This window comes from Peromyscus maniculatus, chromosome X, assembly GCF_049852395.1.
Source record: "Peromyscus maniculatus bairdii isolate BWxNUB_F1_BW_parent chromosome X, HU_Pman_BW_mat_3.1, whole genome shotgun sequence".
Classification (NCBI taxonomy): Eukaryota; Metazoa; Chordata; class Mammalia; order Rodentia; family Cricetidae; genus Peromyscus; species Peromyscus maniculatus.
This window is the reverse complement of record NC_134875.1, coordinates 98,686,983-98,704,176: the sequence shown is the minus strand read 5'-3', so window position 1 is coordinate 98,704,176 and position 17,194 is coordinate 98,686,983. Positions and strand designations below refer to the sequence as shown.

Below are 17,194 nucleotides of genomic sequence, written 5' to 3'. Positions count from 1 at the left end.
AGGATACAGCCAGCATTGGAGACACATGCCTTTAATCTCAATACCAACCATAGAAGACCTGGAGGTCTGTACAGACAGGCAGTGACAAGGCAGTCATGTGGTTGGGTTTACAACCAATGAGAACGCAGAACAGAAATTCTATATAAAGACAACACAGGAAGTAGGTCTCTTGGCTGAAGAGGTTAGCTGCAGCAGACGGGTAAGGCTCTTAGCTCTGATCTCTTGGCTTTCTTCTTTGTATTGGTTCTGTGTTTCTTATTTAATAAGACGGTTACATCTAGACTTCTGACGGAAGTCAAAAGTCCTTCCCAGATGGTAGACTAGTGATTTTGTAGGTTACACAGAAGTGTCAAGTCTCCTAGTTCTGAATGAGTTACCCTGTTCTACTGAGATTGAGTGGCAGAATGAATAAGAGAAATAAAAGACCTTGTACCTACTTCATGCTGCTGTCTTGCAGTTAGGGTATGGTGCTCACTTGAGCTGTGGCAATGCATAAAGTCCTGTAATTTACTGGAGACTAACTCAGGCTCACTATGGAGTCATTTAAATTTTAAAGACCCATGGCCTTAAAAGGGCCCCAGCACAGTTTTGTAATCAAATGCATTAAATTTTAATGACCACTTTATCTTGGGAAGCTGCAGGGTTCCCCCAATGGTTTACTCTTCTTGCTAGATTTCTCTGAAGCCAGACTCTCAGCAAAGCTTTGTGCCTTTGCTATTTGGACCTGAGGTGACTTTTGGGAGCAACCTATCTCAGGCAGCCTAGGGAACTTTTTCCTCAGTGTTGATTAAACATAAACTTTATTCAGTGAAATTTCATGTAGTCAAATACCCTAAGCAGCTACTGCTGCTTGTTTAGCAGTAGAGAGTGTAAGTTCTTTGGACAATTCATTTAGTATTAGATACTGATCTGGCCCATGGCTCAGATCTCTATTGGTTGGAGCTAATGGAATATATAAGACCTACCCAAAGCAATAACTAGATATGTATGGATATGTTGATCTTCTCAATTCTCACATCATTTTCTATAACAAAATTGAACAAATAATATACCATGTTTATTATACCTCTTTTTACCATGTTTCCTAATATAATTTTATACATACATACATATGTATGTATGTATCTGTTGTGAATGAAACACTAGACAAGAAGCTCTGAAGCCTACTTAATTTATCCTGCCTTTTAGCTAGTTTTAAACCCCTTTTCCCTTTAGTTATTTTGAGTAAACCAAGAGTTTATATTGGGCTTGAGCTCGGGGATTCTCAGCTTCAGTATTATGATATTGAGGTGGATAATTCTCGGTTATCAGGGGTTGTCCTGTGCACTGTGAGATGTTTAGAATCACTCCTGGCCTCTGACTGACAGATTCTAGTACAGTCCTCATTATGACAACTAAAAGGAATTAATTCTAAACATCACGTGTCTCTTTTATAATAAAAGTATTTTATTTGTGTGTGTGTGTTTGTGTGTGTGTGTGCGCGCGCGCGTGCGCGTGCTCACACTCATGTGCACATGCAACTATTGCATGCCATGGAACACATATGGAGATCAGAAAACAAGTTTCAGAAATCAGTTCTCTCCTTCTGTGGGTACCAGGCATGTATGGCAAGGGCTTTTAACTATTGAGCCATCTCACCAGCCTGCCAAAATGTCTTTTACAGGGCAGAACAACTGATATAGATGGCGTGTTAGAGCCTACTATCTTTATATTGTTTTTATTTCAAATAAAACTGGACCTACTCTTTGTGATTCAGTGCCATTTCTTCCATGAAGCTTTCTACAGCTCTCTTTCTCTTTGTCTTACCTTGAGCAAGGATTTCTTTTTCTGACTACTATAGATTGTGACCCACTCTGTTTCTAAATATTGTTGTATTTTTCTTAATTTGACGATAATGCACTTTCTGTATTTTTAAACTCAAATTTTGAGTGGACAGTGGATTTGGGAATAGCAGTTTAGAAAATATTAAACAAATGATTTAAAATGGTGTTCTTGTTAACTTCTCCAACTCATCCACTAGAGGATTCCCACAGAACTTGAATCTGGATTAAGGAGAGCAATAACTCAGATGGGAGCCTCCTTTTATGTATCTGTGAGAGAGCTACATTTGAAAGTCACAGAGATTAGTAGAGGAAGCTGTTGCAGTTTTCAGACAACTTTTAGTCACATTTTTGTATCGTGTGTGTGTGTGTGTGTGTGTGTGTGTGTGTGCGCGCGCGCGCGCTTATGTGCCACAGAATGTATGTGGAGGTGAGAGTACTGCTGGCGGGAGTCTGTTCTCTCAATCTACCGTGTGGGTCCTAGGGATTGAACTCAGGTTGTCAGGCTTGAAGCCAAGCAGCTTTGATCCCTGAACCAATCTCACTGGTCCAAAGAGGATTTTTAATCAAATAGAAATCTTGTAGTTATTTAAAAAAAAAAAAAAAAAAAGTAAACGGGGATAACAGTAAATATTTTTCGTAAGTAACCTGAAGATCTTACTATATTCTAGGTCAGTTATCAAATCTTCTGACAATAAGAAACATAATTATATCTAATATATACACATATACTTGAAACTGAGTTTTCATTTAGTATTTAGCAATATGTGTTGCCCTTTGTTATTTTTCTGTTATCTTTGTTGTTTTTTTTGAAGAATAGCCATTGCCTAGTACATATGTCTAATACAGTTATTGGCCATGACCCTAGCATATGAAAAACACAAGTAATAAAATATGGAGACTATCTGCCTCAAGAGTATGTCGCTCATAAGTTGTCTTTCTTTTGAAATATGTCATTTAGAAATTGAGGCAACAAAGACATTAGGACACCTTAACCAAAGCATATTAAATATCCAACTATTTTAAAGTCCTATATTTTGACATTTCTACCAAGTATTTAGTATGTATAAGCAAAAGAGATTGCCTTGCCCTTGTTCAAGATTTGTATTGATAAAACCTAGAAGAGACTAAAATTTAGCAGATATACCGTTTGAGATTCTGAAAGTGTAACACTTAGTGGTTTTTATAGGCATTTAAAATAGGAAAAAGCTGTGTTTATTCAAGTTCATGGCAGAGCAACATGATGTTGGATGGATTTTATGTTATATCAGAGGTTATTGCACATAATAGAAATAGTTAGATGATCGGTACTTGTATCTCGTACTTAAAGATCATTTTATTCAAGATAAAGTAAGAAATTTTAAAAATATACTAAATTCTATAAGCCTGTTATAAACAGGATATGGTATTTCAGTTCTGTGTTTATGAAATGAAACATACTCATGAGATTAATTACAAACTATGTATGATAACTCTGATATATAGAACCTGATATTTACTCTAACATGATGATGTTAACCTTGAATTACTAGGTTTACCAAGACTGCATATAATCTCTAAATTGCAGAAAGTGTTCACTGTCAAAATAAGTGAATAAAGTTACTATTCTTTATATAGATCTTTTTTGTGGAACAGAAATATGTAATAGCATTTTTAAATTAAATATTTTATTTATGCAATTAAAAACTGTCTCTATCATAGACCCAGGCTTAATCCTTGTCTAAATAGAATAGGAGCTCAAGATGGTAAGTAGTTACAATCAGGTGCCACAAAACCTCAAGGAAAGAAGCAATAGACTATGCTCTTGTCTTTTTGAAATGCAACTTTCTTCTATGGAATAATGTAGAATTTGATTACTATAGAAACATTTTTTATCTAGAAAGATGAGTCAGCTTGTGATGATAATTGGCAGAGAGCCGCATGCCCTAAAAGAGCAGCATCTTGTCTGCCATTCCTTTAAGTCACCAGAAGTTTCATAGTTGTCGTTGTGAATTTTGAGCTGGGAAATTAGCAAAAGGGTAATGATCTGTACATTTTCTCAGATCCTAGACTACTGAAAAGAAGCTCATTTCAGAGCTGGAGATGTGAATGAGAAACCTCCTGTTCCAAGACTCATAGACGATATTGAGGTATGTTTTTTTTTCCCTCCAATTTTAAATAGACTTTAATTTTTAAGAATAGATTTATTTTGCAGAAGAATTGAGAATATAGTACAGAGTTTCCATATACCCTATACTCAGTTTCTCCTGTTATTGACAGCATATATTAGAATGGTGCCTTTGTTATAGTTAATGAATCGTTATTAATTATCACCTGTAGTCTGCACTTTATTCCTATTTCCTTACTTTTTAACCAGGTGTGATTTTTTTTCTTTCTATTTTAAGCTTCCATACAGGAAACTATATAATGTTTGGTGGTTATGTCTCCTTGGGTTCCTCTTTCCTATGACACCTTTTCAGACTATCCTCTTTCTTTTTGAGACTATGACAGTTTTGAAGGGAACGTACTGATCAGGTACTTTGTAGAGCATTCCTCAGATGTTTTGCTAATGGTTAGACAGGGGGTATGGATTATTTTAGAGGAAGGCTATAAAGATAAAGTACCATTTGATGTTCTTTTCTAATCATACCCAGAGTGTATACTATCAGTGTAGCTTATCACTGCTAATATTGACTTTGATTCACCTGACTGGGAGAGTGTTTGTCACGTTTCTCTGCTGTAAAACCAACCTTTTGTCTTCACCGTTTTCTGTATTTTGCTCTTTGGAAAGAAAGCAGTGTACACACCACAATTAAGCTCTCTTTAAGTTATGTTCCATCTACTTTGAAGGTAAATGATCTGTATGAACTATGTGGAATTGTTAGGCATGGCAGATGTATTCCCCCCCACCCCCAGTTACTTTAGCATGTCCTTTTATCAGTGTAGACTAATACAGATTTAGTTTATACTGTGGGTCATAATCTAATACTACTTTATTTTGATGTTCTAGTTCTTTTAGCTGTGGTCATTGGGAGTTCTTTCAGTTATCTCCTGTGTTATTTTGACATGAGCCTATCATCATGGGAGTTTTGTTTGTTTTTTGAGTGCTTCTTTACTTCCTGGCACTACAAGATGCTTCAAGCTCGTCAAGTATACTCCCTGACCGAGTTCTAGAATCAGCTATTTCTCCATGGGGTTGTGATTCTTTTTGTTAGAGAATGCTGCTAGAAACTTATCTTGTTGCTAGATATGTTCCTTCATTCTAGAGCAGTGGTTCTCAACCTTCCTCAGGCTGCAGCCGTTTAATACAGTTCCTCATGGTGTGCTGACCCCCACCACTACTTCACAACTGTCATTTTGCTACTGTTATGAACCATAATGTAAATATCTGTGGTTTCCAATGGTCTTAAGCAGCCCCTGTGAAAGGATAATTCCACCCCACCAGAGGGGTCATGACCCACAGGTTGAGAATCACTTTTCAGGATTCTTCTGGCTGGAATATAGGCATATATGTAAATATTTCAACACAACAGGTTACAGATAACAAACACATAATCATGAGACTGTTTTACAATTAAATTTAACATGAGTATGCTTTTATTTGTTTCTAGGGCTATATTTTAACTTGAACATGTTATTGTTGATCATTTAAATGAAAACGTTATTTTGGTTTCATTTATTTTGAGAATACAATGAAATATGGGCTATGTGCCACAAATCTGTGACTATCTGAAATTTGTTTTAACTAGAATGCAATTCCTATAGGATGCTTATTTGGGAAAATATTGTGGCATCTTTTTAGGAGAAACAACAATAATCGTGTTCCTGTCTCTTTTTATATACATGTGCAAAAGTTCTGAAATTGGAACTATGTCCTTGAAAGGTCTTTTTTGTTGTTAAATCCTCCAGTATTGGACACTTCCTGTTTCCATTTAATGTGAAAAGTTCAGTCTAGTACAAATACTCCTGTTTTCAAAGAAAGATTTGTTTTAAATTTTCCTTAAGACATCATCAGACACATACCAGATAGCAGGACAGGAAACTAATAGCTAAGAACATAGACTTCAACTTACATCCTTTGTGACTTATTAACACCATGTATTCACCTCTGCACCTCAATTTTCCCCATGTATAAGGGGTGAATATTATTACCTCCCTCATCAGAGGGAATTAAATGAGGTAAAGGACAGCACAGTACTTGGTGTGTAGATACGATTTAATAACTGTTATTTAAAATCAAAACCTCTAGTGTGGCATGAAAATGGATGAAAGTTCCAAGGCATTATGCTAGTATATGTACTTTGTTTTTATCCAGTAGTTATTACTTGGCCAGTCTATCTGTCAGAAAAATGAAGGAATCTTAGCTGGACTTACTGTACACCTTTGATACCAGGATTTAGGAGATGGAGGCTGGAGCATTAGTTCAAGGCTTGCCAGAGCAACATAATGAATTCAACACCAACCTGGGCTATATAAAAACCTGCCTCACCAAAAAAGAAAAAAAAAGAAGAAAAATGAGGGATTCATTCATTAAAAAATCTTTAAAGTCCTCTCACAAGAAAGCATAGTTTCCTTCAAACCTAGGAAATTCTTGCCTCACCAGTCAAGATTGTCAGCCAGGGTTTTCTGTAGTGGTCATTTGATGCTACTGTGATGGGAATGACCAGTGTGCTGAATAGCTTTCCTGTCCTGGGACAGTCTTGATAGAATGAATTACTGCTGCTCAAATTACTGCATCAATATTACAGTGTACCATTAGACATGCTAACCTGATTTTGTCTTTGTAATACATTTCAGATACCACAATCCAGACGGTACATAAATAGGTGAAACAAGGACACAACTCTGTCTATGTAGCTTCTGGGGAGTAGTACTGGGAGTGGCTTTGGTCTTTCTGATTGAGTGCTGGAGGATACTTCAGCTTCGGCCAGTTATCTGCCTATAGTTGCTAGATACTCTGACTTGAAAAAGTTGAATGTTGTCAGGCGGCGGTGGCGCACACCTTTAATCCCACCACCTGGGAGGCAGACACAGGTCAATCTCTGTGAGTTTGAGACCAGCCTGGGCTGCAAAGCAAATTCCAGGATAGCCAGGGCTGTTACACAGAGAGGCTCTGTCTTGAAAAAGAAGCAAAAAAAGTTGAATGTTAACATTTTTTATGTGAAGTCATCCATTTTAAAATGTAGCTCACTTTTTTTAAAAAAAAAAAAAAACTAAAGACCAAACCCAGCAGATCTATAGGCTAGATTTGGCTCCCAGATCATTCATTGGTTTGCAACCTCTGGTGTAATTATTTTAGGAAATGAACTAAGAGAGGTAGAACACTGAGCCATAATGACACCATCCTATATCTTTGCTGAGCTTATGAAAGGCTATAGAAACAAAACACTTAGGTATCCACATTATTTTCTAGACCATAGGGAATTGTGGTTCAGCAGAGCTCTGGGAGAGCTTCCTCTGGTTGGGAGGAGAAATTCTTTAAGGAGAAATCCCAACAGCAGTGGCTTGTTCAGTAACAGAACCCATTGTGCCTTGTGGGGCTGGGCCAGTACTCCTGATTTAGGGAGATAGCTTTGCAGTCAAAGGAACTCTCTTTATGATGCCACTATTGAGCATAATTGCTGTGCCTCTAGTCTTTGTCTTGCCATCAAAAACTAGGAATCCCAGTCATGTATTGCATATGCTTCAAATCCCAGCACTTGAAAATTTTAGACAGGGAGACCACTGAAAGTCATAGGCCAGCTTGGGCTAAGGTGTGTAATCTGTCTTTAAAGAAAAAAGGAAGGCTGAAGAGATGGCTCCATGCCTCAAAAGTGTGCTGACTGAAGTTTGGATTTCTAGAACCCATATAAAAGCTGCTTGTAATCCCAACACTGAGGAGACAGATGGGATTCCTGAGGCAAGCTATCAAGTTAGACTAGCTGGAATGGGTGAGTTTGGGTTCAGCAAGAGATCCTGCCAGCAAATAAAGAGAACACAATCAAGGAAGATATCTGAGATCAGATTTAGGCCTCCATACACATGTGTACATGTACACACCACACCCATTTAGGAATACACACAAAGTGACAGGAAATAAGGGCTCAGCCCTCAAGAGTCTTCTGGTTCATGTGATCCTATCTGTTGGCTTAACTTTTTAGTGAACTAAAGGAAATTAAAGTGTTTTAACATTATATAGTCTTCAGGAGATTATTATATTTGAATGTTTTAGTACTATAAAATACTAAACAGGTATCCATATCAGTGCTTATGTAAGAGAATGTCTAAGGCAGAAGAGCAAGCATTATTAAGAATACATGAGATAATGGTTGAACAAGACACTTACCTATAAGTATAGCAGAACAATTTTTAGGAGTCATTTTATTTCAATGTTTCTTTAGCAGAACAGTAGGATTTGGTTTTCTCTAAGCCCATGGCCTGTCTAGTTTCAGGTTCTTGGCCACCCGGGCAGTGGCAGGCATGGGTTCCATCTCATGGAGTGGGTCTAAAATCCAATCAAATAGTGATTGGTTACTCCTACAACTTTTGTACCTCCATTGCACCAGTGCATTGTGCAAACAGTTCACCATTGCTGAATGAAGGGGTTGTAGCTGCTTTGGTGTTTACCTTTCTCCTCTGGAAGCATGCAGAATATCCTTTAGTACCATGAACACTAATCAGTAGGAGTGAAGGCTCTAGGTAGACACTAGCTCAGCTTTTCTGTAGTCAATGCGTTATGTAAGTTTTGTCTTCAACAATAATAATGCCTTTTTTTTATAAATTTGTGGAGAGCAACCAATAGCCTTGGTAATAGCCTGAGTTGTTTGGGGGTTTCCCTTGGGCCTTGGAGGCAGGATTATAAGAGCCAGGGGCGGGGGGGGGGGGCAGTGGAAGACACCAAGGAAACAAGGCCTTCTAGACACAGAAGGACTGATGCACATATGAAATCAGAGTCTATGCAGCATGCACAGGGCACGTACAAGTAAGCCAGATGGAGTCTCAGCACTGAAGGGACACAAGCCCTCATCCCTAATCAAGAAACTATCTCCAGTTGACAACCACTCACAAAGGAAAAATTTGTCTTCTCCAGCGGAGTCTCACATTTAAGTACAGGCCCAGTGCCCAGCAATAGATGGCCAACATAAAATGAACTCAGTGGTATGCTTGGCATTTTGTTGTTGCTGTTGTTGTTTCGTTTTATTATAATAATTTGTCGAGGTATTTTTTACCCTTACAGGTCTCTTGCTTATATATTATGGTTTCTGGTTTTCTATTTTTATAGAATTGCTGTATGTGCAAATATATGTGTTTCTTGTCCTTTTTCTTTGGCTCTTTTTTCTTCCTGCTTTTTTTTTCAGTTGCCTGTTTTCTAACGAGAGAGAGAAAGAAAGGGTTGTAGATTTCATGGGTAAGGAGGTGGAAAGGAGTTGGGGAAAGGGAAACTGATCAGAATATATTGTACAGAAAAGTCTATTTTCAATAGAAAAAGAAAAATTGGATAAAATATTAGTGAAAAATATAAATGAAGAGTGCGTGTATAATTACATTACAAAGGACATCTTGTCTAGCTCTGCACTTTTGTATACCCTGATCTAACTGATTTGTACAAGAATTCTTTCCTTTGCTCCCAGCTCTCCATTTCCCACATACACAGAACTTTCTAGTTAGATAACAAACCACTGAGAGCTCACTTTTTTTCCAGCCAGTGAAAGAAAGGGAGTCAGTTATCTTTGAGTATTTATACTGGAATTGTTAATGATACCTACCAGGGACAGTGTGTATAACCACAGAGAGTGCAGGTTTTGGATTTGAGTTCTGATTTTGCCATAAGTGTGTTCTCTGAATTCATTGTCTTATTTGCAAAATGGAGCTGATTATAGGTACCCTTGAGGGCATAGTTGTTTAGTAAATAAGAGCTAACAATAGTGGTAAATTAAATGGGAAGTTTGTGCTGACAGAGCACTCTGAACTACATGGATGGAGCCTTGCCCTAGCACTCGAAACCAATTCTAACTGTACTGGCTTTGTGTTGTAAAATCTTCTAAGTATGGTCAGGACATTTTTACAAAGATTTTTTTTGAGTTACTATGAAATCTTGAGCGTTTGAATGCTTCAGAGTTCTTTGTTCAATTTTCAGTTAAGTAGTCATGGGTTGTTTTGAATATAGCAGTCCCTCAGTGGTAGGAAAGCTGTTACTATTTATTTCTAATTATTCACTAAAGTATAAACTAACAAAAGTAATTAAATACAAAAATTTGAAGCCTATTTATAATAAAGAAGGTTGTGGGATGGCTAAATGATTCAGTGTGTAGAGGTATTACTACCGAACCCAAGGACCTGAGTTTGATCCCCAGAATCCATATGGTGAAAGGAAAGAACCATTCCCTGGAGTTATCATCTGGAGCCTCTCTACATGCACTAGGTCATGTGTATACACACACACACACACACATACACACACACATGCATGCACGCGCCTCTCCACATGTAGTAGGTCATGTGTATACACACACACATGCAAATACATGAAAATGGAGAGAGAGAGAGCTAGAGAGGTGGCTCAGCGGTTAAGAGTACCTATTGCTCTTGCAGAGGTCCTAGATCCAGTTCCCAGCATCTACATAGTAGTTAACAATCATCTGTAACTCCAGTTCTTGGTAATATGTTGTCCTCTTCTCACTTTGGCAGGCACTAGGCACACATGTGGTACACATACATACATACATGCAGGCAAAATGTTCAAATTCATAAAAATAAATCTCTAAAAAAAGAAATAGAATATTGATATATGTATGCTTAGGCCTGTGTCTTAAAGTTTTGGCTTCTACATGTTCTATGCAGATGTTTATTTTCAGTTTTCTTTGACTATCAAGTGACTGAACACAGCAAAAATATGAAATTGTACAGTATCCACTGTGTACTTTTCTAGTTTTTAAAAATGATAATATAAAGAAATATGTTGGTTCATTGATCTTTGATGCCACCATTTGATTTATAAGGCATTTGTTTCAGTAGTTACCTTATTATTAGGTGCTTAATTTGAGTAGTTCTAGGGAAGATTGGGGAACAATTTGATTTTTCAGATACTAGTCACACAACCTACATCATTAGTATTTGTTTCATTGGTATCACAACTCTGCAAAAGCCTCAGCAGTCAGGTCTAGCTAATAATGAGTCTCCACCATCACTTTGAAAGCAAAGTTGATACATTTCTATTTGTCTGCTCAGTTTGTTTCATTAGATACGAGGTTTCCTTGACATGAATTTCAAATTCAAATCTTTTGTCTTCAGAGTACAGGGAGAATATAAATCATGCAAGTATTCTTAATGGTATGATTGTCAAGTCTTTATGTCTCGATTTCATTATTCTAGGTATCAGAAAAATGACTGTGCCTTAGAGGAGTGATATTATAGACCTTGGAAAAACATGAGTGATTGTACATAAGTAGAATTTCTCAAGGCTAAAAAAGTCTTGTTGCATAATAATAGTAGTAGTAGTAGTAGTAGTAGTAGTAGTAGTAGTAGTAGTAACAATATACTGTATGCTTTTAGTCTTGGCTGCTGCTTTACTTTTTCCAGAATTAAAGTGAAACTCTGTTTTGGTTGTTGTTATGTTTTTTAAACACTAATTTGATTGGCTATACTACATCAAAAGAAATAAATTGTATTTGTCCATTTTATAACATAGGGCCTGGGTATAATTATTTTAGTTTTCTTGAATTTAATAAATTGATCTTGTCTGAATAAAGTAAAATATGGAACTAGACTTAACCAAACTTTTATTTCTTTTAGTAGAAAATGACAGAGGTGTTGGAAGATCTTTACTTTTGGAAGTCCTGTTAATATCCATTTCCTAAGAGACAGTTGACCAACATTTACTCTGGCATGGCGCAAAGCAGTCCACAGCTTGATATTCAGGTTCTCCATGATCTCCGACAACGTTTTCCTGAAATTCCAGAGGGTGTGGTATCTCAGTGCATGTTACAGGTACATTTCCTGCCAATGATGGTACAGTAATGATACAGTTTTCCTTGTTAGAGTTGGCATTGATATTGTGGGGTAGATAATTCTGTGTTGAGGAACAGGGCGACCTTGTGACTGATAAGCACTCCTCCATTCAGAAAGGGAAAGGCCTCCCATGGGAGTCAACAAAGCATGGCATATCAAGTAGAGGTAGGACCCAGCTCCTCCCCCTGCATCAAGGTTGGGCAACGCATCCCAGCATGGAGAATAGTTTCCAAAAAGCTGGCTCCTGCACCAGGGACAGATCCTGATCCCACCGCTAGGGCCCCCACAAACAGACCAAGCTACACAACTGTCACCCACATACAGAGGGCCTAAGTCAGTCCTGTGCAGGCTTCCTAGCTGTTGGTCCAGAGTCCATGAGCTCAGGTCAGCTGTCTCTGTGGGTTCCCTCCCTGTCATGATCTTGAGCCCCTTTGCTCCCACAGTCCCTCCCCCTCTCTTCACCTGAACTCCTGGAGCATGGCACAGTGCTTGGCTGTGGATCTCTGCATCTGCTTCCATGAGTTACTGGATGAAGGTTCTCTGATGACAGTTAGGATAGTCACCAATCTGATTACAGGAGAAGGCCAGTTCAGGTACCGTCGCCACTGTTGCTAGGAGTCTTAGCTGGAGTCACCCTTGTGAATTCCTGGGAGTTTCCCTGGCTTCTCCCTAACCCCAGACTGGCCCCCACTATCAAGATCATTACTGCCCCCCTCTGTCCCACCCCCAATGAACCAACCAGATCCCTCATATTCCTAGACCCCACCCCACCCCCCAAGTTTACCCAGGAGATCTCATCTGTTTCTCCTTCCCAGGGTGATCCATGTGTCCCTCTTAGAGTCCTTCTTGATACTTAGCTTCTCTGGGGCTGTGGATTGTAGCCTGGTTATCCTTTGCTTTATATCCAATATCCACTTATAAGTGAGTACATACCATGTTTGTCCTTCTGAGTCTGGGTTACCTCACTCAGGATGATTTTTTTCTAGTTTCATCCATTTGCCTGCAAATTTCATGAGGTCATTGTTTTTTACTCCTAAGTAGTACTCCATTGTGTGAATGTACCACATTTTCTTTATTCACTCTTCGGTTGAGGGGCATCCAGGTTGTTTCCAGATTCTGGCTATTATGAATAACGCTGCTATCAACATAGTTGAGCAAGTGTCCTTGTGGTATGATTGAGCATCCTTTGGGTATATGCCCAAGATTGGTATAGCTGAGTCTTGAGGTAGATTGACTCCTAATTTTCTGAGAAACTGCCGTACTGATTTCCAGAGTTTCTGTACAAGTTTGCTGTCCCACCAGCAGTAGAGGAGTGTTCCCCCTTGCTCCACATCCTCTCCAACATAGGCTGTCATTAGCATTTTTGATCTTAGCCATTCTGACAGGTATAAGATGATATCTCAGAGTTGTTTTGATTTGCATTTCCCTGATAGCTAAGGATGTTGAACAGTTCTTTAAAGTGTTTCTCAGTCATTTGAGATTCTTTAGTTGAGAATTCTGCTTAAATTTGTACCCTGTTTTTTATTTGGATTGTTCAGTATTTTGATGTCTAGTTTCTTGAGTTCTTTATATATTTTAGAGATCAGCCCTCTGTCAGATGTGGGGTTGGTGAAAATCTTTTCCCATTCTGAAGGCTGCCATTTTGTCTTATTGACAGTGTCCTTTGCCTTGCAGAAGCTCTCAGTTTCAGGAGGTCCCATTTATTAATTGTTGATCTCAGTGTCTGTGCTACTGGTGTTATATTCAGGAAGTGTCTCCTGTGCCAATATGTTCAAAGCTACTTCCCACTTTCTCTTCTATCACGTTCAGTGTAAGTGGATTTATGTTAAGGTCTTTGATCCACTTGGACTTGAGTTTTCAGATTTGGTTTAAATAGTAGCTTCTCAGTCTTGCTCAGCATGATTTTCAGGCAGGACAAGAAAATAACATTTTGCAGTCTAATTCCTAAACTTCAATTAGTACTTCTTTCTGTGGTACTACTTTTCAAGTACTTTGTATAAGGAAAATAAAGTTACTTATGGTTTTTTTTTTTCAATGAAGCAAATTCTTTAAATTCCTTAGATCTCATTTTGCAAATATTTGCTTGACTATGGGTTTGGTGGTTATTAACTTCTGAAAGCTCTAACTTAATAATGTCTTTTGCCCATACATCTTTTCCTGTGAAATGGCTATGTAGAAAGAGCACTGGGACTTGAACCCAGGGACCTGACAGTGGTTGTCCAGTGGACTAGTTCAGTGCCTTTTATGAAGCCATACCACTTCCTAGTCTTCTTTTCCTGCCTCTGGAAATGGTAGTGGGACTGTAGATGAACTCTAAATTTGTCTCAACACTACCATCACTGCATTGCTTGTCCTGTGGTAGACTTAATGTTTTAATTGATTCTCTGAAGAAGTGACGTATTTCCTTTCATTTTCATGTAAAATGCACTTACGTATAATAACGTGTATTTTTGAGTTACAGAGAAAGTCATGTTCGTTAAGAATTTTGTAATTATTTCGAAGGCGATAAATAATGTTTGTTTTATTCTAATAAAATAGTTGAGAGTTCTGTATTTTAATGGAAATTGCTTTACAGTATTCCTTCAAATGTCTTAAGCATTTGATTACTGTCTGCTGGAACTTATAAAGAACAGTTGTTATTTGTGTATAACTACAAAGCTATTCCAAGTATATTAAATTGCTGTTCAGCTGCAACAAACTTGGTATAGTGAATGTCATTCATATAATCTGGATATGGTTATTAAATTCTCATTAACTCTGACAAAATCATGAAGGCATGGGTCAAACTATGGAATTTTGCCTGTTGCTCATTTTACTTATTTTGCTTAAATCTTTAAAGGTATTTGGGGATGAATTTGGATAAAAGAAAAGTAAAGGCTGTGGTATTTTTATTGTTTAAAATCTTCAGGAATTTTTTTCCTTTTGTGGTTCTGGTGCTTTTTGAAAACTAAAGGATGGTTATTTTCATTTTTATCAGGTTAAACATTAATGATGGATGTTACAGCAATTGTGATGAATCCGAGAGTAGCACATTTTAAGTTGTTGAGCTGCAACAAGTGTAAAATGAGTCCTGCATTTGGAATGAGAAAACTTGGGGTTGAGTCACAATGTTCATTAGTAGGTGCTTTACATTTCTGTAGTAGTAGTGGTAGTTCTAGTAATGTGAGCTAAATGCTTATAATTTGAATTGTTTAAGATTTCTTTTGTAGGACAGATGACTGTAATGGTTTTTATAATGAAAATACTCCTCTCCATTTAATCTATGACAGTATTTGTGTCACTGACTTCCACTCTTCAACTTTGTTAATTTTGCCAATGTTGTTTGTACCATTGTCTCCCATAGAATAACAACAATCTAGAAGCCTGTTGCCGAGCCCTTTCACAGGAGAGCAGCAAATACTTGTATATGGAATACCATAGTCCAGAAGACAATAGGATGAATAGAAATCGCCTTTTGCATATTAACCTGGGCATCCATTCTCCTGGTAGCTACCACCCAGGAGATGGAGCTCACCTTAATGGCGGTCGAACACTGGTACATAGCTCAAGTGATGGACATATTGATCCTCAGCATACAGCGGGTAAACAGCTGATATGTTTAGTTCAGGAACCACACTCAGCTCCAGCTGTTGTGGCTGCTACTCCCAACTATAATCCATTTTTTATGAATGAACAGAACAGAAGTGCAGCTACTCCTCCTTCACAGCCACCTCAGCAGCCATCTTCCATGCAAACAGGAATGAATCCATCTGCTATGCAAGGGCCTTCACCACCGCCACCTCCGTCCTACATGCACATACCTCGGTATAGTACAAATCCAATTACTGTTACAGTGTCCCAAAACCTCCCTTCTGGACAGACTGTACCAAGAGCTTTACAGATTCTTCCACAAATTCCAAGCAATCTCTATGGATCTCCTGGCTCTATTTATATTAGACAGACATCTCAGAGTTCATCAGGAAGACAGACGCCTCAGAATTCTCCATGGCAGTCCTCAACACAAGGCCCAGTGCCTCATTACAGCCAACGTCCTTTACCTGTTTATCCACATCAACAGAACTATCAACCTTCTCAGTATTCTCCCAAACAACAGCAGATTCCTCAGTCCGCTTACCATTCACCACCCCCTTCTCAGTGTCCTTCACCCTTTAGCTCTCCACAGCATCAAGTACAGCCCTCGCAGCTGGGCCATCCAAGCTCTCATGTGTTTATGCCACCTAGTCCTTCAACTACTCCACCCCACCTATATCAACAAGGACCTCCTAGTTATCAGACACAGGGGAGTCATTCAGTAGCTTATCTCCCTTACCCAGCATCTAGCTTACCCAAAGGTTCCATGAAGAAGATAGAAATTACAGTTGAACCTTCTCAAAGACATGGGACAGCAATAACTAGGAGCCCTTCGCCCATCAGTAATCAGCCATCTCCAAGGAACCAGCACTCACTGTATACAGCTACCACGCCACCTTCAAGTTCCCCTTCAAGAGGGATCTCTAGTCAACCAAAACCTCCATTTAGTGTTAATCCTGTGTATATTACATATACACAGCCAACTGGACCCTCATGTGCTCCATCACCATCTCCTCGGGTGATACCAAACCCAACTACAGTTTTTAAAATTACTGTAGGCCGAGCAACAACTGAAAACCTTTTAAATTTAGTGGACCAAGAAGAACGTTCTGCAGCACCAGAACCTATTCAGCCCATTTCAGTGATACCAGGCTCCGGGGGAGAAAAGGGAAACCACAAGTATCAGCGGAGTTCTAGTTCTGGATCAGATGACTATGCCTATACACAAGGTAAACTTTAGACTGATGAAATTGAATGCTTATGGTCAATATGTGGTAATTGATTGGAAATAAAGCACTATTGGCTATTTACTTTCAATAAAATGCTTAGTCTATAGTAAACGTTGAGTAGTAGCATTACCTAGAGTAAAATTAGTGTTTCAGAGTCATCTATTGGCTGTTTTAAAATAGGAAACTGCAAGTATGATCATTGTAACCTTGTAACATAGTAAGACTTTATTGGGAGATATCATTCTTTGGGAAAAAAATATAGACAAATACAATGAATATTGTAAAAAAGATGCATACATATTTGGACTAGGGTTTATCAAATCAAAGAATTTGAATCTTCTAAACAGACTTGGAAGGGCATAATAATATTTATAAGTGATGATATAAGAAGTGGAATAATGAAGAAAATTTGTATTGTCTAGGAAAATTGAAGTTAAAAAGTCTATTCAGAGTCTTTCAGATTGTATCAGAATATATGAGAGTTTAGCATTCTTTCAATATTTGAGAAGGGAACTCATTATAATGCCTGATGTTAAGACTATGTGTGTGTGTGCATGCACACATGCAAGCAAACAAGCAAATGTGGGCCTGCTGTGTGGAGGTCAGAGG

General features: G+C 38.2%; 1 protein-coding gene across 8 annotated transcripts in view; it reads left to right on the top strand.

The window, feature by feature from the left end:
* Tab3 (TGF-beta activated kinase 1 (MAP3K7) binding protein 3) overlaps nucleotides 1-17,194 on the top strand; it is a 63,484-nt gene that overhangs the window by 26,218 nt on the left and 20,072 nt on the right. For 3 of the 8 annotated variants that reach the window (XM_076562175.1, XM_006987523.4, XM_076562172.1), the window contains exons 2-4: nucleotides 3,863-3,949; nucleotides 11,571-11,765; nucleotides 15,130-16,585. In XM_076562175.1, coding sequence (XP_076418290.1) covers nucleotides 11,664-11,765; nucleotides 15,130-16,585 — 1,558 coding nt within the window. In that variant the 5' untranslated portion in view covers nucleotides 3,863-3,949; nucleotides 11,571-11,663. Of the gene's footprint in view, nucleotides 1-3,862; nucleotides 3,950-11,570; nucleotides 11,766-14,763; nucleotides 14,904-15,129; nucleotides 16,586-17,194 lie in introns of all 8 variants that reach the window. The other 5 variants (XM_076562171.1, XM_076562174.1, XM_076562176.1 and 2 more) reach the window with 3 other exon arrangements.